Source organism: Rhododendron vialii, chromosome 2a, assembly GCF_030253575.1.
Source record: "Rhododendron vialii isolate Sample 1 chromosome 2a, ASM3025357v1".
NCBI classification, from domain to species: Eukaryota; Viridiplantae; Streptophyta; class Magnoliopsida; order Ericales; family Ericaceae; genus Rhododendron; species Rhododendron vialii.
Genome location: NC_080558.1, coordinates 43273592 through 43296389, shown reverse-complemented (window position 1 = coordinate 43296389; position 22798 = coordinate 43273592). Strand labels below are relative to the sequence as shown.

General features: G+C 39.2%; 1 protein-coding gene, 1 long non-coding RNA gene and 1 other non-coding gene across 3 annotated transcripts; 2 read left to right on the top strand and 1 right to left on the bottom strand.

Annotated features, from left to right (window-relative positions):
• Positions 1 to 208: 208 nt before the first annotated feature.
• On the bottom strand, positions 209 to 313 carry LOC131318268 (small nucleolar RNA snoR100). Its single transcript, XR_009197596.1, has one exon. It is a non-coding gene; the product is annotated as a small nucleolar RNA snoR100 (small nucleolar RNA).
• Positions 314 to 1588: 1275 nt separating this feature from the next.
• Positions 1589 to 15603, top strand: LOC131316730 (uncharacterized). Its single transcript, XR_009197255.1, has 3 exons — positions 1589 to 1657; positions 13922 to 14498; positions 15074 to 15603. It is a non-coding gene; the product is annotated as an uncharacterized LOC131316730 (long non-coding RNA).
• On the top strand, positions 3746 to 10702 carry LOC131316726 (aspartyl protease family protein At5g10770-like). The gene is made up of 3 exons (XM_058346158.1): positions 3746 to 3961; positions 4529 to 4856; positions 9484 to 10702. Exons 1-3 carry the CDS (start codon positions 3778 to 3780, stop codon positions 10406 to 10408), a joined length of 1437 nt encoding a protein of 478 aa, XP_058202141.1. The 5' UTR covers positions 3746 to 3777; the 3' UTR covers positions 10409 to 10702.
• Positions 15604 to 22798: the final 7195 nt, after the last annotated feature.

The following is a 22798-nucleotide window of genomic DNA, read 5'->3' as shown; positions in this document are numbered from 1 at the left end:
GTAGGATTTCCTCCTCCATACAACAGCAACAACAATAACAACAACAACACATATCATAACTCATCTAGTCTCCAATCATTGGGGGTATGGGCGGGGGATGATTGGAGACAGACCTAACCTTTGGCAATATATGCACAAAGTGGCTGCTCTTAGAATACCACTGAAACAGTGGCCCCCCTAACCTTCAAGAATCGAGGAGCTACAGGGACGTTTTGTTGTAGAACCATGCCCCCAAATCAAATCCAAATGGCATCAGAGAGGGCAGGCCTAGAGACCCAAATCAATTTATGTACACATTACCATGTGCACATTTCCATAGGTTAGAGGAAATCTCTCCTCTTCCTATAAATCACTTGATTGCGACGACTAGAAATTAAGAATAGACCTTGCTCCGGTCATTCAAGCAGATATATAATTTTCTTAGGATGACGACCCATTTACAGTGACTCTTTAGCACTAAAAGTCCGCAACCTGTGACTATTCCTTTGAACTCTTGAGTCTTGACGAAGTAATGCCTTTACCAATCACACACTTTCGAGGGGTTCGTACACTTAACAATGTACCCCTACAAAAAATGTGTCGCGAATAAGAGTGTTGGGCCACTATGTGACGGTGCCCTAAAACCACCAAATATTTTTTTCGGGCGCTACTTTTTTTTTTTTTTACCTGACCAAGCAATGCATCTGGGCCTAAAACTTCATAAGTTAGCTAAACATGCAAGAATATTGTGCAGTCCAGTTCCTACGTTCGCCCAGCCTTGTAAATTGTTTGAGCTTTTATCAGCACAAACCACCAATGTTGGCTTACAATCTGTTTCGATTATTGGATGATTTGGAAAGAAAAATACTCTATATAGAAAGAAATAGGAATTCTATCTTTGCTAATGACTCGTTTGATTCGTGAAAGAAAAGAAAAGAAAAGAAAAAAGGATAGGAAGGGAGGGAAACGAAAAGAATAAATATTTTTTCTTGAAAACCCTATTTCCAATTTTCCATTCGCATGAGAAAACAAAATAAATGACCACGATAAGAACGAGGGACCCTTCTTTTCGATCTTTTTTCCAAATCACACTAAGGGTATATTTGGTTCGATGGATCAACATTGGAATGGAATGGTCATTCTATGGAATACTTATTCCTATGTTTGGTTCACCATTAAATGATGGAATGATCATTCTAAATTGAATCACTATTCACCTTAGTAAATAAATTGTATATCCATTAAAAAAAATAAAGAAATTGTCATTCCATTTTTTTGTTACACCAAAATTATTAGTGTCACTCCAAGATTCATTATTGCCACTTCGAAAATTACTATTGCCACACCAAAAATACTACTGTCACTCCAAAAATTACTACTGCCACTACAAAAATTACTATTGTCACACCATTCCAAAAATTATTATTATCACACTATTCCATTGAAGATGAGAATGGTTATTCCTAAGCACAGCCAAACTTGGGAATGAAAATAATATTCGAATCTTATTTCCTCCAATTCTATTCCAATTTCATTTCATTTCATTCTCAATTCCATTCCATCAAACCAAACATAACCTAATTTTTTTTTTTTTTTTTTGATGGCAGATGTTCAGGAGGCAACACCCAAGGTGGGAGCTCAGGAGCAAAACAAACGGAACCTAAACAATAGTAGCAAGGTATTGTTGATAATGTAAAACACTACCGTCAACACTTTTTTGTGTTCTCTAATCCATTGATCAATACATGGTGAAAAAACTGGTGTTACTCGTGAATTTAACCTATTAAAGAATCACATATATCTAAGTCTTGCTTTCTTCCGCTATTTTTTTGCTCGATTTTCTAACTTGCAATGAGTTAAATAAACTTCACTTGAAGTCGATGGATTCTCTCCCCGTGTCCCATTGTCCACATTTCACGTAGAAATTTCTTTTTTTAATAATACTCCATAATTTGGGGTAATCTCCATTTATCATATATGGACCAAATGAATGAACAATTCACGAGTGTGGTGTTAAATCACTCTTTGTGCATCTGAAATAAAGTGAAGAAAGTGCACTCTTTACCATTATAATTTGGGACCGGTTCCGTTCACACCCATTTTAATACCCATTTGACATCTAATCTCAACCACTCATTTCAATGGCCAAGATTAAAACACACACTCTAGATCCTCTCTCTCCATCTCGCCCCCCCAACCCCGCCCCCCAAAGAATGTTTGAGAACATGCTAATATTAGTAGTTTTGGTGTGATCATTGGGAAAAAATTTCAATATATATATTTGTAGGGTCAAATGCATATAATAAATAAGATAGTAAGTAGTAAGATCTACACTACACCTGTGTTTGAGAAATTTTGCTAATGAAATCAACTTCATCTTATATTGTACTCTCTCTCTCTCTCTCTCTCTCTCTCTCTCTCTCTTTTAGTCGTTGAACGTTCAAGTCCTCGATCGGGTGTGACGATTGCAATCTGGATTTGTTCATAACTTTGAATAGGAGTAATCTTTCTACTTAGAAATTAATGTGGTCTTATGCTCACGTACCCACTTAATTACTAGATCTGTATAGAATTAGATTGTGCCTATATAATTTAATGTCTCTTTCTTAGTGGATGGAGGATGGGATTGAATATCGAGGTCAATTGTCTTAAATTATCATCAAAGCAAATCTGGCAATCCAAAATAGTACAGTAGTAGAGTAATAATACAAAAGCCATCTCTACTCTACCAATTAATGCGACAGTTGCAAGTGTAGTAGTACTGTACTGTTTGACAAGGAAACCTGCAGATATAATCAAAGATGGTAACTAAATATAGGCTGCTATTTCTATTAAGGCGGTTAGTGTGAGCTTTCACCTCATGTGCGCTCATGATTATTTCGTTTGTGTAACCGCTCGAATGACGTCTTATCTGTCACTTTGGATAAGGCAGTTACGTGCACGTGGATGATTTGTCATGGGAGATATGGCCGAGCATCGTGGCCTAGCACCGGGCTGAACCGCAGAGAGAAGCATCGTGGCCTAGCACCGGGCCGAACCGTATAGAGGAGCCTCGTGGCCTAACACCGGGCCGAATCGTATAGAGGAGCCTCGTGGCCTAACACCGGGCAAAACAGGTAACATGAAGGGAGGAATGTGGGTATTTTGGTAATTGACCACAAAATGGGAAAAGTCAAAAATCCGAAAAACTCCTCCAGGCCTGATTTTGGTTTTTTGCTTCTAAACCCAAAAACCCAAAATCCATTCTTTCACAATCCATTCTCAAAATGGAATGCCAAACATCCAAAATGGAAAAATGAGAATCCGAAAATGCAAAAATTCAGTCGCCAAACACGCCCTATGACTTTCTCCTCCAGTCCAAAAATACAGACCGGAGATAATCTGATTCCTTGAAATTGACAAGGGTGCAAGGTGGGATTGGATGTAAACGAAGGGGTACAAAAGTACAATTTGCCCTGTTTTGGTGTCAACGTCTGGGAAGTTAAGGTTAAAATAGAATTATAGGCCTTACTTTACAAATTCCATTCCACGAAAGTAATGCTCACCACCGGCCACTCCACAATGAGAGGGAACGAAAGAGACAAAATTGAACTGGTCCTACTACACGTGATTAGAAATGACGTTTTAGTCTTGATTTTTTTCCGAGTCAAAGTCTATGTCGTTGGGTGCCATACTCACTTGCACTTTTCATTTTATGAACCAAAGAGATAATAATGCAGAAGCTAATTGCTATAAATATGACTCTTTAATAGCCTAATTTCTAACTGAGATAACCAGCCATTCTAGAGCACTAGTTTTATGGCTCTCTCCATTCCATTTTCTGCCAACAGCCATGCTTCATTCCTTTGTTTGCTTATGTTTGTATCAATCTATTTGAAGGTGGCACTGGTTTACGGAGCGAAAAGAGAACATGATAAGCCCTACCATGTTGTAAATGTGAAGTCCCTGGATCCAAATCCATATTGCATAGAATCCACAAAGGGTAATTCTCTAGCCCTATAACTTTCTGCAATTTTATTGCTTTCCTTCTTTATCAGCTAGGTTGAACAATTTCTCTCAATTTTCTTCAGGCTTATGTTTGAATATCTGTCATTTCTCTGTTTCATTCTCTGCACAAAACCAAGATGCAGCTATACAATCAACTCTCAAAAAATAAAAAGTTAATGGAATACTGACACGTGGTGCTCAAGAAGCCTTCTTGATCACATATTGGTGCCGGGACCACAAGCTTGGTATGAGCCCACGCCAATATTTTGCAGAAAAGGCTCCCTAGAGCACCACGTTTTTTTTATAGGCTTAAGGTTTTATTGAGAAACTTGACAAATGATATATCAAGTCGGGTGAGGGGGAGGAGAATCCAATCAAAAGTTGAATGCTGAAACAAACACAAAACAAGAACACCCAGACAAAATTGAAACCCAACAACAATAAATCCGTAGAGCACCACGTTGCAGTGCTAATTCACAAGCACTAATTAATAATCAATAATCCTATTTATATTACCACATTGAATTTTCAAATACTTATTTGTGAGATTGTAATTCACCAGATCAGAGCAAAAGGGAGTCACTAAAAGTTGTTCACAGGCATGGCCCATGCTCTCATATGAATGAGGCCCGAACCAGTGCTCCAACCCTCGCTGAAATCATGTCTTATGACCAGGCCCGAGTTAACTCACTTCAGCATCGACTCCGCGTTAAGTTAGACCGCAACAGTCTCGACGACTCCAAAGCCACCCTCCCGGCCAAGCCCGGGCAATCAATCGGGAGCTTCAATCACGTCGTTACGTTAGGACTCGGAACCCCCAAAAAGGACCTTACCCTTATATTCGACACCGGCAGCGACGTCACGTGGATTCAGTGCCAGCCATGCATTAGGTACTACCCAGATTTAAAATTAGTAGCTTGATTTTTTTGGTTATACAATATTGATTTTGATCCACTAATTTTATTATTTTTATTTGTTTGCTCAAATGTAAATTGAATTCGAGTTTTTTAATTGCCACTTTTAGTTTTAACATAGACCAATGCTAGAGACTTTTTGACCTACTGTGGTTCGTTTTGCAATAAGTCTAGCAACCCGGCAATTAGCTCACGCGTCAATCCATTACGCTGACGTGGCATAGATCCCACGTCCACTTTAACTTTAAAAAAAAAGGCAAAATCTATTGTCGGGGCTGGTTATAAGTGGGCCCAACAGCTTTAAAATTATGTGCGTGTACTTTGAAAATGTGGCAGGAAAAAGGTACATAGATTCATACATTCATTCACATATTCATACTTACAATAAGGGTTGGATCAACACATACTGGATGTGTAGTGTATGCGGGCTCCACTCTTGTTGTGTGTGAATGGATGTGTAAATGAATGTGGTAGTAGAAGGACTCATGAATGAAAATGACAAAAATAACCCCTCCCCTCCCTTTGATGACAGAACTAGCATGAGACTTTTACCACCACGTGACGGGACTCGGAGGGCCTGTGGTGACTTGGGTCACTATAGGGTTGTAGTGACTCAAAACGCCAATGTTTTGGGGTGCAAGGAAACGACAAAAGGCCTTGTTTGGTGGAAAGCCAAGAAAAAAAAGTTAAGTGCTCTACTTTTTAATTTGTTTGAATTATTGCGAAAATTTTATTTTTCTGATCATTTTATCCTAAAGAACTATAATTAATTTTTTTTACTCTATAACTTTCGTTAGTCAACCCTAATAAAGTCGTAGAATCAAATATCTCTTAGAGCTAACTAACAAGAGCATAAGAGTCAAAAATTAATTATGACCATTCAGAATAAAAATAATCAGAGAAATAAGATCTTCGCATTGGTTTAAACGAATTAAAAATTGGAGCACTTAATTTTTTAACCATATTTTTTAATATATAAACGGTCTATACATGGTTGAAAAATTAATTGCTTCAATTTTCAATTCGTTTGAACCAATGTGAAGATCTTATTTATCTGATCATTTTATTCTAAAGAGTCATAATTAATTTTTGACTCTAAGGCTCTTGTTAGTTAGTCCTAAGAGATATTTGATTCTACGACTTTTTTAGGGTTGACTAATGAGAGATTTATAGTCAAAAATTAATTATTGTTCTTTAAGATAAAATGATCAAAAAAATAAGATCTTCGCACTGATTCAAACGAATTAAAAATTAGAGCACCTAACTTTTTTTACTTGGCTTTTCATCAAACAGAGCCTTTTGCCTTTTCCCTTGCAGCCCCAAAACGATGATGTTTTGAGTCACTACAACCCTCTGGTGACTTGGGTCGCCACAGCCCCCGAGTCGCAAATGATGACCACTTTTTCCAAAGCAACTTTCCCTCTTTTTTCTTTTGTAAATAAGGCCCCATTTTTACTAGTAAAAACTATTAAAAATTTAAAGCATTTTACCTTCTTATTTTCATTAACAAAAAAGTTTCAGCATTTTACCATCTCGTTTTTACAAACAAAAAAGTTGTCAACAAATGCTATTTTTGCTGCAGTAACTCTTTTTTTTTAATAGCAAATTTTTTTTTTAATCTTGAAATTGTTATAGCCCCTCTTATTTTATGTTTGTGCATGAATGTAGCATTGTTGGACAGAAGACTAATGAGAGAAGGCACAGTTTTGCATGCGTCCACTTTTTTTTCTAACTTCTTCGAAAGAGCTTGGGTTAATTCGGTCATTTGTGGTTGAAAACAATCAATCAAATCATGTGGACTAACATTGCATAGAAGGACGTTAAGCGACTACAAAAGTATTTGCGTGTGGAGGGAAATTTTTAGTGTGTGCCATGCACTATAGTCAGCCCATAAGGCTGACAGTAGATGAACCAAAAAAAAAAAACAACCCTCTTTGCTTCTTCTACATTCAACCCAACTCCACAGCTCCACCCTTTCTTCCAAGCAGAGACCACCACTCCACTACCGAACTCCATAGATTCGCCTCCCACCCAAAGACTTCATTCTGCCCGCCGGATCGGTGCCCCACGGCGGCAAAGTTATTTGTTCATAGAGTTATTAGTTCTTCTACCGCTTTCCTTCCTTTGTTTGTAGCATTGTTCGGTACTTTGGGAATTTCTTAGGTGATAGAACAAGAGCAGGGTAACAAGAACCAGAACCAAACCCATAAAGCTATAGATGCCGACCTTTATTTTGCCATTTCGTTAAAAAAATCGGATACAAGTAAGGAACCTCTTCTCTTCAACTCTTAGATTGGAATCCATTGCACAGTCTCCATTTTGATTCGATTTAAAGCTTATTTTTCCAAATCTGTGAGTCGGCACATCCAAAACATGTGGTCGGAGTGTTAGATAAAATATTATTTTAGGGTTTTGTTTATTTTAAGATGGGAACCGAAATAGACAAAGAGAGATCCTTTATTGTAAATCTGTGGAGTTAGGTGGTGGAGTGGTGGGCCGTTGGTCAGAAGAGAGAGGGTGGAGGTGGGTTGAATCTGTGGAAGATGTGGACGTGGGGCACCGGTCCGGTGATTGGAATAAAGTCTAGAGAGGGAGGATGGGGGGCGGGAAATCTGTGGAGTTTGGTGGTGGAGTGGTGATCGTTGGTCGAAAGAGAGGGTGGAGCTGTGGAGATGGGTCGAAACCGTGGAAGTGGAAGAAGAAGATAGGGTTTTTTTTTTTAACTTAACACTGATGTGGGGCTCATGCCATTTCAGCTTCGGGGTTGGGGCGTGGGCTCGTTTCCTGGTTCGTAGACTTAGGCCCCGTTCCGAAAACAACCTTAAAAAATAAGTACTCATTTTGGAACTTCTCAAACAAAAATAAGAAGAGTCATTCCATAAAATCCAAATAAAAAGTTTATTTTACATTTTCAAACTCAAAAATAATGTTAATGTTAAAAATCTAAATGAGATTTATCAAACAAGATCCATATTGATAAGAAAATTATTTGCGTAAGTACATGACTTTTGAGCTTAAAATTACATTCTTTAAAAATAAGGAGTTGTGCTATGAGTAATGGGCGCCGGGGAGGAAAATTGTACCGACGGCCGCACCGGGCCGTCTCCGGCCACCGGACGGCCGATCCGAGCCGTCCAAAAATTCTAAAAAAAAAAACCGAGGGGGCTCGCGCGAGAATCAACGGCATCTGAGGTGTGTAGGGTGCTTGATCCGAGCACCCATTTTTCTTGTATATATGATGTACGATTTCCCTACCGGCGCCCATTGGTACCTATATAAATTCTGAAAAGGGTAGTATCTTCTTCTTATTTTTGTAAAACAACCCTTATTATTGAACAAAAAATAAGAACTTATTTGGGTTTTGAAACCAAGCCTTATTGTTCTTTTTAGTACGTAGTATTTTTTTTTATTAAACTAATAACATAGGAGCCCTGTGACTCATGTTCAAGAGAAATTTTTGGGTTTCGGGTGGGTGCCACGTGACCGTGCCCATGTGGTGCTCAAGTAGTCTATTCGGGCCGTTTAAAAATGTGTTGGACGACCCATATTAAAATACTCTCTCTCCTCTTGCCCAACAACTCTCTGTCCTCTTCCTCTCTCCAAATTCGAGCCGTTCAAAACCGAAATAAATGACCCAGATGCGTTACTCGGACACCACGTAGTATCCGCTCGGCACCCAAAAATTTCTCTATGTTCACATGCTTTTTCTTTGAAAATGATAGAGAAGATATTTGTCATACATGGCAAGTCTCTAATGGAAAAGGGGCTCTCGAACGTTTTCATATTTTTGTATCCATTTATCCGCGCATTCTCCTTCATTGGCCACACATTTTTTCCCTTGGCGAAAATCAAGTAATTATTAGAACATTTAGTGATATTTGAATCCAATCAAATACATAAGAGTACATAATTACTACCAAATTACCACTCTATTTACTTCTTTGGCCCAATATTACTCGTCATGTACACGAGATTTCATGTTTTAGGAACATTAATGTTCCAAGTTTCTTTATTTTGTTAAATCAAGTAATTTAAAATATAAGTTAAATTGGTCTTAATATTCCACTCAAATTCTCTGTACCAAAATTTTGATACACCCATGTTTTGGTGCGTTTTTGGCCATTGAATTATTGGAACTTTTACAGAATATGAAAATTTTAAATTGTTCCATCTACCGAAAATGAGTAAGAAAAAAGGTAGACGGAAATTTGAGTATGGAGGACTTGAACTCCTAAATTTCACCTGAATCTTAGATTCATATCTTTGAGAAATTTTTGGTTGCAAATCACGTGCAGCGCATTCGAGTCATCCAAGCCGAGTAGCTGACAGTCCGGATTGAAACAAGCTTTTTATTTTCATTAATTTCCTTTTCTTTTCTTTTTAAAACTTTTCCGTACCTTTATATTCGGACCGTCGGTTGCATTTTTGGACAGAGCGGATGCGCTGCGGCCCAGGTATCACGTCAACAGTTGCTCCAAAAGTTTCTCCATATCTTTACCCATTTCTTTGTTCATGCTTCCAACGTACATATTTTTCGAATGCTGCATGCAAATATAGTCTTAACTAATTTGCGGATTTTCTTATAATTCCACTCCAACAACAGTTGCTACCAACAACAAGAACCCATCTTCAACCCCTCCGCCTCCCAAACCTACAAAAACATCAGCTGCACAGCGCCACAGTGCTCCCAAGACCTCAAACTCGGCTGCACCAGATCCACCAACACCTGCGTCTACGAGGTCGACTACCTTGACAATTCTACCACCCTCGGACTCTACGCCACCGAAACCCTAACCCTAACCCCCTCTGACGCCTTCCGCGGCTTCGCCTTCGGCTGCGGCCTAAAAAACACCGGCGTCTTCCGCGGCGCAGCCGGCTTGCTCGGCCTTGGCCGTGGCCCTCCCTCCCTCGTCACGCAAACCGCTTCGAAATACGGAAGCTACTTCTCCTACTGTCTTCCTACATTATCTTCCTCATCAGGAACTCTGGTTTTTGGAAAAGAAGGAGGAACCACAAACTCCGCTGGTATAAAATACACACCCTTGTTGACCAACTCGAACGGCCCGTCGTATTACTTCATCGAAGTCACGGGGATCAAAGTCGCTGGAGAGTTGCTACCGATCTCTCAATCCGTGTTCAGTTCTCCCGGCACTATAATAGACTCTGGCACCGTCATTACGTGGCTGCAGCTGGAGGCGTACGATGCACTCCGGACGAGGTTCCGGCAATTGATGATGAACTACACGATGACTCAGGGCGTGTCGCCGTTCGACACGTGCTACGACTTCAGCGGTCGCGATACGGTGGAGGTCCCGATGATAAGCTTCGTATTCGGCGTCAATGTTGAGGTTCTGATCCCTTTCCCCGGGACACTAATCGGCAGCCAAGAGTTAGCTTGTCTTGCGTTCGCCGGAAACAGTGATGCCTCCGACGTTGGTATATTCGGGAATTGGCAGCAGCAGACTTTGGATGTGGTTTATGATGTTGCTGGTGGGAAGCTAGGGTTTGGGACTGGAGGGTGTTCGTAGTGTCATCGATAGATTCATGTAGGCTCGATGTGTGTGTAGATATCGAAGCCGAGCCGGCAAGATATAAATAGATCATTGACACTACGTCAGCGTGCTATGTTTCATAAAATAATTTATCATTCATAAATAAGATGTGTGCGAATTAATCAAGAAAATAAGACTTGATTCAGCTCTTGGTACGTAGCAAGAAGGAAATCAGGGTAACTATAAGGGAAATTAAATCCCCTTATCAAAGCCTGTTAATGAGATATTATTGTGAAATACTAGTAAGACTGAAAAAATAAGTTTTGTGTCTATGTGCTAAATCTACGCTTTTGTCTTTTGATTAACTAAATTTTAGAGGTGCTCATCAGGGATCATGGTCGATAAATTAAAAATCAGTTTTGTGTCTATGTTTCATAAATGCTTTTCGGCAGCAGCGGAAACCGCTGGTTTCCTACGGAACCATTGTGGTTCCGATCATGTGTTTGTTATAGTACTGTTGGTTTCCTACAGAACTATTGTGGGTCCGATCATGTGTTTGACAGTAATTTAAATCGCTCATCATGTAGGCTAGGCGAGTGGATCATATGCAAAAAAATCAGTTTGATTGGACGTTGATATGTATGTCAACTATATTGAATTTTGTTGTATAAAATTGATGTTTAATCGAACTAATTTTTTGCATGAATGATTTACTCGGCGAACTGTACAATATGAACGTTTAAGATCACTGGATTAATACACAGTGGAACCCACAATGATCGCGGCGGAAACCATGTGGTTTTTGTCGTCGCAAGACAGAATTTATACCCGAGTAATAATAACATTGAATAGAAGTTAATAATTGGGAAGACTTCTTATCTTATACTACTATCCAGACTCCAGGATGGATTTATTGAACTCGAAATCTCCACTTTTATTTAATTCAGTACAACGTTTTCGAATTAATAGTCAATGTAAGGAGGAACATGTAACGATAGGAATCCACCAACTCTTAATTCTGTTTTGGCTTTTCCCCCATACTATCCAATTTCCCAAAAGCACCTTGCACATTCAAGCACCACAAATTTGAAGAGGAAAAAAAAAAATTGCTAACACCAAAAACCTCCTTTAAAATTCAAACCAAACAGGGCGCAAGAGTGTGGTTATTTCACGTTATGGTAATCACGGGTGACAAAGATGGATCCACGTATGGGCGTATGGGAGCCACGGCCCCCCATTGTTTCGGGAATTATTATTTTTTTGTTAAGAATATCTAGAATTTGTTTGTTTTGAATCCCAAAACCGAAATTCTCTAAGCACAAGGTCTCTTATAAATTTGTCCTTTCTTAATTAATCTCATTTGTTTTTCTATCTATATATCTTCACTCAGTACTCAAAAAACTTCCCTCAAAATCTAAACCAAATAAACCATTAGTTTCCTGAGCCTTAAAGTTTCAAATTCTTGTTGTTTATAGTTCGGCTCCCACGTTTACGAAATCCTAATTCCGTCCCTAACGGTGACATAATTTCATCAAGAATGGTGCATGCATTATTTTACGTACCTAAACTACGACCACCAGGTCCTCCACCACCACCTCCTCCGGCTTTAACCACCGTCGTCATCCACACCATTTACCGCCACCAAAGCACAACCACAGACAGGTCCAACACCCCTCCCCCCACCCACCATTTGTTCTGCTCTGGCCCTTAATTTGCATAAGACGCGTCATATTTCATTAATTTTGACTTTCATTACAAAATTAAAAGGCTGAGTTTGGTCTGTCGTTTGAACTCAGGGTCTGCTCTTCTTAAATTTTTGCTTTGCTATTTCTTTAGCTTTTCTTTGTAATTTTTTTAGATTAATCACTCGTGTTGATGAGAGGAACACTTACACAAAATAATATCATTTGTGACGCAGTGGCGATAGGATGGATCCCGTGGTGAAAGATCGATGAGCATTAAGTTTGCTCTGGCCCTTATTTGTTTCGTTTGCCGAGCAAAAAAAAAAAGTTTGCCACGGCAAAAAACAGCCGATTTAAAAGAAAACTACTCCATTTGCAATATTGTTATAGTTTTTGATGACTTTCAAGCGATGAATATTTTAATTATCAAAGTGGATTCGGGAAGAACCCATAAATATCTTCGCCATAACCGTTCATAAAAATTACATAATATCATCTTCCTATACATTTAGAAGCGTGCATAGAATCAATATTAATATTTTGACTGTTTATCCTTTTTTTTTTTTTGAAAAAGAGTAACAATAGTGAAAAACTAACGTAGTCCAATTAAGACCGGATTTTGGAGAAGTTAGATCTGCATTGAGTTGAAGTACCATTTCTGTTGCCGTTGTCGCTACGTTGTTGCCAAGAACCTACCACCGTCACCTTAGAGCTAGTTAGAGTGTGCACTTGTAGCAAGTGTTTCTTCAAATTAAGCAAGTGTAACCGTATGGTTTCGGATGCTGTTGGGGCACAATCAAATAATGCCCGAGCACCTTTATCCATCACACATTTTCGAGGAGTTCGTACACTTAACAATGTACCCCTACAAAAAATGTGTCGCGGATAAGAGTGTTGGACCACCACATGGTGGTGCCCTAAAACCACCAAATATTTTTTTGGGGCGCTACTTTTTTTTACTTGACCAAGCAATGCATCTGGGCCTAAAACTACATAAGTTAGCTAACACATGCAAGAATATTGTGCAGTCCAGTTCCTTCCTACGTTCGCCCAGCCTTGTAAATTGTTTGGGCTTTTGTCAACACAAACCACCAATGTTGGCTTACAATCTGTTTCGATTATTGGATGATTTGGAAAGAAAAATACTCTATATAGAAAGAAATAGGAATTCTATCTTTGCTAATGACTTGTTTGATTCGTGAAAGAAAAGAAAAGAAAATAAAATAAAAAAGGTTAGGAAGGGAGGGAAACGAAAAGAATAATGTTTTTCCTTGAAAACCCTATTTCCAATTTTCCATTCGCGCGAGAAAACAAAATAAACAACCACGATAAGAACGAGAGACCCTTCTTTTCGATCTTTATTTCCAAATCACACTTAGGGTATGTTTGGTTCGATGAAATCAACATTGGAATGGAGGAATACTTATTCTCATGTTTGGTTCACCATTAAATGATGGAATGATTATTTCAAATGGAATCACTATTCACTTTAGTAAAAAAAATGTAAATCCATTAAAAAAATAAAGAAATTGTCATTCCATTTTTTTGTCACACCAAAATTATTAGTGTCACTCCAAGATTCATTATTGCCACTCCGAAAATTACTATTGCCACACCAAAAAATATTACTGCCACTACAAAATTACTACTGCCACTACAAAAATTACTGTTGTCACACCATTCCATTGGGGATGAAAATGTTTATTCCTAAGCACAACCAAACTTGGGAATGAAAATAATATTCCAATCTTTTTTCCTCCAATTCTATTCCAATTTCATTTCATTTCATTGTCAATTCCATTCCATTGTCAATTCCATTCCATTGAACCAAACATAACCTTATTTTTTTATTTTATTTTTATGGCAGGGGTTCAGGAGGCAACACCCAAGGTGGGAGCTCAGGAGCAAAACAAACGAAACCTAAACAATAGTAGCAAGGTATTGATAATGTAAAACGCTACCGTCAACACTTTGTGTTCTCTAATCCATTCAATACATGGTGACAAAACTAGTATTACTCGTGAATTTAACCAATTAAATAATCACATATATCTAAGTCATGCTTTTCTTCCGCTTTTTTTTTTGCTTGATTTTTATTAATATTCGTGAATATAATTGTGTGTGTGTGTTTCATGGATAATTTCGATCCAATTTCCCCACACCAAGGGATTTTGACTGAAGAAGAAGCAGGGGAGTTGCTTTTCAATTTCTAAGACCCATTCAGGAAGTCCCCATCAGGGACTCTTCGGTGCTTTCCCCACTGAGCAAAAGTCTATATAGCTCAACCGAAGACCGTGAGAAGTCGTGTAATGTGGACAAAGGCGGCTCCAAAATCTCCTTTATAAAATAAAAAAAGAAAAAAAGAAAACTTTAAATGGAAGTGCAAGTATGATAACCGTAACCTCTGCTGGAGTATTGCTCTGTCACATCACACCGCCGAAAAGGTAATATAATTTTTCATCGATTTTTCATGTAGCTGAATCACTTTTGTCTTACAAATAGACGAATCTAACATTTGATCTTGAGGAACTAGGGGTTGGTGCTGTCCGTGGTGTGTCGGGCGATCCCAGTTTGCTCCGGTCTCGTTTTGATGAGCGGAAACGTTTATTTCGTAGAGCTTGTTGAGTAGAAGACGTGTGCCAAAAATCAACTCAATCGAATATCATTAAGTGCATGATCGGTACACGTATAACTTGACAATAATGGGTTCTAGTGGGTTTGATCCAGTGTTTTGGAACCATTCTTTTCAGGATAAAAATGTTTAGTTAAGTTCTAGTAGATTTGATCCAGTATTTCGAATCCATTCTTTTCAACATAAAAATATTTCTTAATGATATTCGATCGAGCTAATTTTTAATACACTTCTTCTACTTGACGAGTTTTACAAAGTTAACGTTTTCAATCATTAAAACGAAACCGGAGCGGATCGGGATAGCTCAAGACAGCATGGTGCTGGGATAGCACCAACCCCAAGTTCGATTTTGAGCAGAGTCCGTTACTTTTTGTTTTCATATTGCAGCCACGTGATTATCGGGAGAAAATTTTGCGTAAATGATAGTACGTCGGACAAGTCTTAAAAAGCTGGCCGCGACGTTGGCAAGTTCCATCAAAGGGTCTTTGCACAGTGAGTCTTGGTGCTTTTGTCGGCAAAGTCCAGGACGAGAGCCTGAGAAAAAGTTGTCCACAAAGCGCAACGAAAGACCGAGTAATGCGATGTGGACCTCAGTTTAAATGTACACATCTAGAGGACTTGACTAGCTCGATCTCTTTTCCACATGATTAACGAGAGTAGAAATTTGTGAGTGATTAATACATTTAGAGATCCGACGTAGGCTTAGAGTCTCTATAATCACATATAAGGGATGGTAATTACGGCGGTAGCGGGTCTCCACCCAAGGTCGGCCGTGGTATTTTTGGGACCAAGACGAATTTAAGAAAGTGGGAATTTATGCATTTTTCTGCCCCAATAATATTATGAAAAAACGAAAGCAACTCCGAGAAGCGAAATTATATTAATTGATCAATAGGATAAAAGGTTGTAGTTACATATATCAGTGCAAGAATTCAGAATTAAAAATTTTGTTTGCCGAGAAAAAAAAAATTCAGAACAATCACTTAAAAGATCTCTCTTCTTTCATTTTTTGTTGCAAAAACGCCACTAATTTGCTCATGTAATCAATTTTCACTTATTTGTCATGCTCATTTGGAACAAAATTTTATGAACCAAAAAAATAATACTTTTCCGATTCGTTCATCGGTCCATGTTTTTATACTTTTCCGATTTATCTTGTCGAGCCAAATGATTTTTTTTTGAACGGCAAAGAAGAAGATTTTATTAAGAAGAGAAAGGAAGAGCAAGATAAAGAGCAAACAAAAGATGGCGAGACGAACGATTAACCTCAAAAATTACGACGAAAAGCTAAACAAAAAGCTACGAAAAATAAAAAAATCTCGAAATTAGTTTTAGGAGGTTGTTAAGTGGAAAGTTATCGTTGTATATATATGTTTCGTGAGTCAAGTAGAAGAAAAGTTGAATATTAATAAAAGTGTTTTATTGTGAAGAATATGTTAGATTCTCCTCTATCAGAGCCAATCAAAGGTCTCTTCCCTCAGAGTGAAACTCTTCTCTCCCTTTCTTCTATTTTTATATCTGTTTATGAGAAGATTTGTAACAGTAGTACTTAAGATTGATGATTTAATGGATTTGATCCAAACTCAATAGAAAAACAAAAACAGAAGACTTAAACTATAGTTTAATTTTCCAAATTATATTCCTTTCCATTCTCCACAGGTTTGGGATAAAGTAAAGTTTAACTAAACTTTAGAGTACTGTGGGGTTTCGATTAGCCTGATCTACTTCCTCCGAGCCTCTAGTTCGATTAGCCTGATCTACTTCCTCCGAGCCTCTAGTTAGTCCGGTTAGGATGGATGGTTCGCCTAGCTTGGACAAGGAAGTACGACTAAAAGACCATACTGGAGGAACTCCGAAATGGCCCTTAGGCATGAGGATGAGAATGTGCAGAGCATGTAGGAAAAGCACTAGGTTTTTGAAGGTAGGAGACCATGTACCTCTTAGGGTTGCATCCTTAGCTTTATATAGAGTGTCCTTACTTGCTCTCCAAGTACAAACATGTGCCTCGCACGTGTCGGCTGAAATCACCCATGACATAGCAGATAAGGCGGTTTGTGTGAGCTTTTGCCCCATGTCCGCTCATGATTACTTCGTTTGTGTAATCGCTTCGAATGACGTCGTATACGTCACTTTGGATAAGGTTGTTATGTGCATGTGGGAGACATGGCCGAGCCTTGTGGCCTAACAACGGGCCGAACCGTAGAGAGGAGCATCGTGGCCTAGCACCGGGTAGAACCGCAGAGAGGAGCATTGTGGCCGAGCACCGGGCCGAACCGGAGAGAGGAGCCTTGTGGCCTAACACCGAGCCGAGCCTTAGAGAGGAGCATTGACCTCAGCATAGGTCAATCGTACATACCCAATTGTTTGAACGTCGTTTGTGCCAAATCAAACTCGACCAAACTTAGCAAACACGCGTGATCAGTGCCTCGAGGAGTTTAACCCGCCCTTTTGCCGAACGTTGCGACTGTGGCCGAACTAGAATATTCGGCCCACTACCGGCTAGTACGAAGGAAAGGAAGTTGAATTGTACTTTTCATCCATGTACGTTACATTACTCAGTTCCAATTAATTTGCCTCCATAAGTTGCATGAAGTTCCGCTATTGTACATGGAGTCATTGATTGTACCATTTCAAATTAGGGATCGGATCTTCTTCGGTTCAAGTTTTGGACCGGAAGAAACAATTCAAGGACTCTTCGCTCGAGGAATTCCACTGCAGTATCGGACGGATCAGATTATTACTTTCTCCTCCAGTCCAAAAATATGGACCGGAGATAATCCGATTCCTTGAAATTGACAAGGGTGCAAGGTGGGATTGGATGTAAACGAAGGGGCACAAAAGTACAATTTGCCCTGTTTTGGTGTCAAAGTCTGAGAAGTTAAGGTTAAAATAGAATTATAGGCCTTACTTTACAAATTCCATTCCACGAAGGTAATGCTGGCCCTACAATGAGAGGGAACGAAAGAGACAAAATTAAACTGGTCCTACTACATGTGATTAAAAATGACGTTTTAGTCTTTGATTATTTTCCGAGTCAAGTCTATGTCGTTGGGTGCCATACTCACTTGCACTTTCATTTTATGAACCAAAGAGATAATAATGTACAAGCTAATTGCTATAAATATGACTCTTTAATAGCCTAATTTCTAACTGAGATAACCATTCTCGATCACTAGTTTTTCCAGGGCTTCCTATGGCTCACTCCATTCAATTTTCGGCAAACAGCCATGCTTCATTCTTTTGTTTGCTTATATTTGTATCAACCTATTTGAAGGGGGCACCGGTTTACGGAGCGAAAAGAGAACATGATATGCCCTATCATGTTGTAAATGTGAAGTCCCTGGATCCAAATCCATATTGCATAGAATCCACAAAGGGTATAACTCTCTAGCCCTATAACTCTCTAGCCCTATAAGTTTCTGCAATTTTATTGCTTTCCTTCTTTGTCAGCTTGGTTGAACTATCTCAATTTTCTTTAGGCTTATGTTTGATTATCTGTCATTTCTCTGTTTCATTCTCCGCACAAAACCAAGACGCAGCTACACAATCAACTCTCAAAAAACGGAAAGTTAATGGAATACTGACACGTGGTACTTAAGAAGCCTTCTTGATCACATATTGGTGCTGGGACGACACGCTTGGTATGGAGCCCATACCAATATTGTGCGGAAAAGGCTCCCTAGAGCAACCCGTTTCTTTTTTATTTTTGATTTTATAGGCAAAAGGTTTTAATGAAAAACTTGACAAATGGTACATCAAGTTGGATGGAGGGGAGGGGAATCCAACCAAAGGTTGAATGTAAAAACAAACTCAAAACAAGAAGACCCAAACAAAATTGAAAGCCAACAATAATAAATCCGTAGAGCACCATGTTGCGGTGCTAATTTTTGAATGCTTATTTGTGAGATTGTAATACATCGATCAAAGCAAAAGGGAGTCGCTAAAAGTTGTTCACAAGCATGGCCCATGCTCTCATATGAATGAGGCCCGAACCAGTGCTCCAACCCTCGCTGAAATCATGTCTCAGGACCAAGCTCGAGTCAACTCACTTCATCATCGACTCCGCGTTAAGTCGGACCGCAACAGTCTCGACGACTGCAAAGCCACCCTCCCGGCCGAGCCCGGGCAATCAATCGGCAGCGCCAATTACGTCGTCACGTTAGGACTCGGAACCCCCAAAAAGGACCTTGCCCTTGTGTTCGACACCGGCAGCGACGTCACTTGGATTCAGTGACAGCCATGCATTCGGTACGCTCCAGATTTAAAATTAGTAGCTTCAATTTGATTTTTTTGGTTGTAATACAATATTGATTTTGATCCACTAATTTTATTACTTTTATTTGTTTGTTCAAATGTAAATTGAATTCGAGTTTTTTAATTGCCACTTTTAGTTTTACGGAAAGTCTAAGCTTACCGATCCAAAATCCCGATCGGAATCCCGATGCCCCGCCGGGCACACTCTGTCCACCGGACGGCCGATCCGAGCCGTTCAAAAATTCTATAAAAAAAAAACCGAGTGGGCTATCGCAAGAATAAACGGCATCCGGTGTGTGTAGATGGCCGATCCAAACAATCCATTTTTATGTTTGGATCGGCCAAAAATGGAGTGTTTGGATTGGCCAAAAATTGAGTGCTTGGATCGGCCACCTACACACGTCAGATGCCATTTATTCTCGCTTGTGCCCACTCGATTTTTTTTTATAGAATTTTTGGACGGTTCGGATCGGCCATCTGGTGGCCGGAGTGTGCCCAACGGGGCGTCGGGATTCCGATCGTCGGGAACTGGAGCACCGCTCTTAGTTTTAACACATAGACCAATGCAAGAGACTTTTTGGCGAGATTTTCCAAAAGAATTGACGTGACCTATTGTGGTTCTTTTTAATACGTAGTATTTGTTTTTTTTATTTATTAAACTAATACTTCCTCCGTCCCATTTTTATTGTTCATTTTCGTTTTTCATGCCGTTCTTTCGGCCGAAAACGGGAGTCCTGTGACTCATGTTCACGAGAAATTTTTGGATTTCGGGTGGATACCACGTAACCATGCCCACGTGGTATTCGAGCAGTCCATTCGGACAATCTAAAAATATGTTAGACGATCCATATTGAAATGCTCTTTCTCCTCTTGCCCCACAACTCTCTATCCTCTTTCTTTCTTCCAATTCGAGCCGTTTGGAACCGAAATAAATGACCCGGATGACTTCACGTGGTACCCGCTCGGCACCCAAAAATTTCTCCATGTTCACATGCTTTTCCTTTTAAAATGATAGAGTTAATATTTGCGCAAGTCTCTAATGGAAAAGGGGCTCTCCAACGTTTTCATATTTTTGTATCCATTTATCCGTCTATTCTCCTTCATTGGCCCCACAATTTTTCCCTTGGCGAAAATTCAGTAATTATTAGAACATTTAGTGATATTTGAATCTAATCAAATACATGAGTACATAATCACTGCCATGAGATTACCACTCTACTTACTTCTTTGGCCCCATATTACTCGTCATGTCCAAGGGATTCCATGTTTTGGGAACATTAATGTTCCAAGTTTCTTTTATTTTGTTAAATCAAGTAACTTAAAATATAAGTTTAGTTGGTCTTAATATTCTACTCAAATTCTCTGTACCGAAAATTTGATACACCCATGTTTTGGTGCGTTTTTGGCCATTGGATTATTAGAACTTTTACAGAATATGAAAATTTTAACTTGATCCAACTGCCGAAAACACATAGGAACAGAGGTAGACAGAAATTTGAGCATGGAGGACTTGAGCTCCTAAATTTCACCTTATTCTTGATTCATATCTTCGAGAAATTTTTTGTTGCAAATCCCATGCAGCGCATCCGAGTCATCCAAGTAGAGCAGCTGACGGTCCGGATTGAAACAGCCTTTTCATTTTCATTTCCTTTTCTTTTTAAATCTGTTCAATACCTTTGTATCCGGACCGTCGGTTGCATTTTTGGACCGCGCAGATGCGATGCGGACCAAGTACGTAAATGATAGTACGTCGGACAAGTCTTAAAAAGCTGGCCGTGACGTTGGCAAGTTCCATCAAAGGGTCTTTGCACAGAGAGTCTTGGTGCTTTTGTCCGCAAAGTCCAGGACGAGAGCCTATGAAAAAGTTGTCCACAGAGCTCAACGAAAGACCGAGTAATGCAATGTGGACCTCAGTTTAAATGTACACATCTAGAGGACTTGACTAGCTCGATCTCTTTTCCACATGATTAATGAGAGTAGAAATTTGTGAGTGATTAATACATTTAGAGATCCGACGTAGGCTTAGAGTCTCTATAATCACATCTAATGGAAGGTAATTGCGGCGGTAGTGGGTCTCCTCCCAAGGTCGGCCGTGGTATTTTTTGGACCAAGACGAATTTAAGAAAGTGGGAATTTATGCATTTTTCTGCCCCAATAATATTATGAAAAAGCAAAGGCAACTCCAAGAAGCGAAATTATAGTAATTGATTGATAGGATAAAAGGTTGTAGTTACGTATACCAGTGCAAGAATTCAGAAAAATCACTTAAAAGATCACTCTTCTTTCATTTTTTTGTTGCAAAAATGCCACTAATTTGCTCATGTAATCAATTTTCACTTATTTGTCATACTCATTTGGAACAAAATTTTATGAACCAAAAAAATAATACTATTCCAATTCATTCACCGGTCTATGTTTTTATAATTTTTCGATTTATCTTGTCGAGCCGAATGATTTATTTATTTATTTAATGGCAAAGAAGAAGATTTTATTAGGAAGAGAAAGGAAGAACAAGATAAAGAGCAAACAAAAGATGGCGAGACGAATGATTAACCTCAAAAATTACGACCAAAAGCTAAATAAAGAGCTACAAAAAATAAAAAAGTCGCGAAATTAGTTTTAGGTAGTGGTTAAGTGGAAAGTTATCGTTGTATATATATATATTTCGTGAGTCAATTAGAAGAAAAGTTGAATATTAATAAAAGTGTCCTATTGTGAAGAATACGTTAGATTCTCCTCCATCAGAGCCAATCAAAGGTCTCCTCCCTCAGAGTGAAACTCTACTCTCCCTTTCTTCTATTTTTATATCTGTTTATGAGAAGATTTGTAACAGTAGTACTTAAGATTGATGATTTAATGGATTTGATCCAAACTCAATAGAAAAACAAAACAGAAGACTTAAACTATAGTTTAATTTTCCAAATTATATTCCTTTCCATTCTCCACAGGTTTGGGATAAAGTAAAGTTTAACTAAACTTTAGAGTACCGTGGGGTTCCGATTAACCTGATCTACTTCCTCTGAGCCTCTGGTTAGTCTGGTTAGGATGGATGGTTTGCCTAGCCTGCACAAAGAAGTACGACTAAAAGACCATATCGAAGGAGCTCTGGAATGGCCCTCTTGCGTGAGGATGAGAATGTGCAGAGCAAGTAGGAAAAGCACTAGGTTTTTGAAGGTAGGAGACCATGTACCTCTTAGGGTTGCATCCTTAGCTTTATATAGAGTGTCCTTACTTGCTCTCCAAGTACAAACATGTGCCTTGCACGTTTCGGCTAAAGTCACCCATGACATAGTGGATAAGGCGGTTAGTGTGAGCTTTCGCCCCATATGCACTCATGATTACTTTGTTTGTGCAACCATGTCGAATGACGTCTTATACGTCACTTTGGATAAGGCAGTTACGTGCACATGGATGAGCTGTCATGGGAGACATGGTTGAGTCTTGTGGCCTAACACCGGGCCGAACCGCAGAGAGGAGCATCGTGGCCTAGCACCGGGTCGAACCGTAGAGAGGAGCCTCGTGGCCTAACACCGGGCCGAACCTTAGAGTGGAGCATCGACCTCAGCATAGGTCAATCGTACGTACCCACTTGTCTGAACGTCATTTGCGCCAAATCAAACCCGACCGGACTTAGCAAACACGATCAGTGCCTCGAGAAGTTTAACCCCGTCTTTCGCCGAATGTAGTGACTGTGGCCGAACTAGAATATTCGGCCCACTACGAGTACAAAGGGAAGGAAGTTGAATTGTACTTTTCATCCATGTATGTTACATTACTCAGTTCCAATTAATTTGTCTCCGTAAGTTGCATGAAGTTCCACTATTGTACATGGAGTCATTGATTGTACCATTTCAAATT

What these genes read in the sequence shown, in the direction of transcription:
- LOC131316726 (XM_058346158.1), top strand. Translation starts at nt 3,778, where the DNA reads ATGGCTCTCTCCATTCCATTTTCTGCCAACAGCCATGCTTCATTCCTT. An exon ending in TTGCATAGAATCCACAAAGG is followed by an intron (nt 3,962 to 4,528) that starts GTAATTCTCTAG and finishes GTAATTCACCAG; the next exon opens with ATCAGAGCAAAAGGGAGTCA. An exon ending in CAGTGCCAGCCATGCATTAG is followed by an intron (nt 4,857 to 9,483) that starts GTACTACCCAGA and finishes CTCCAACAACAG; the next exon opens with TTGCTACCAACAACAAGAAC.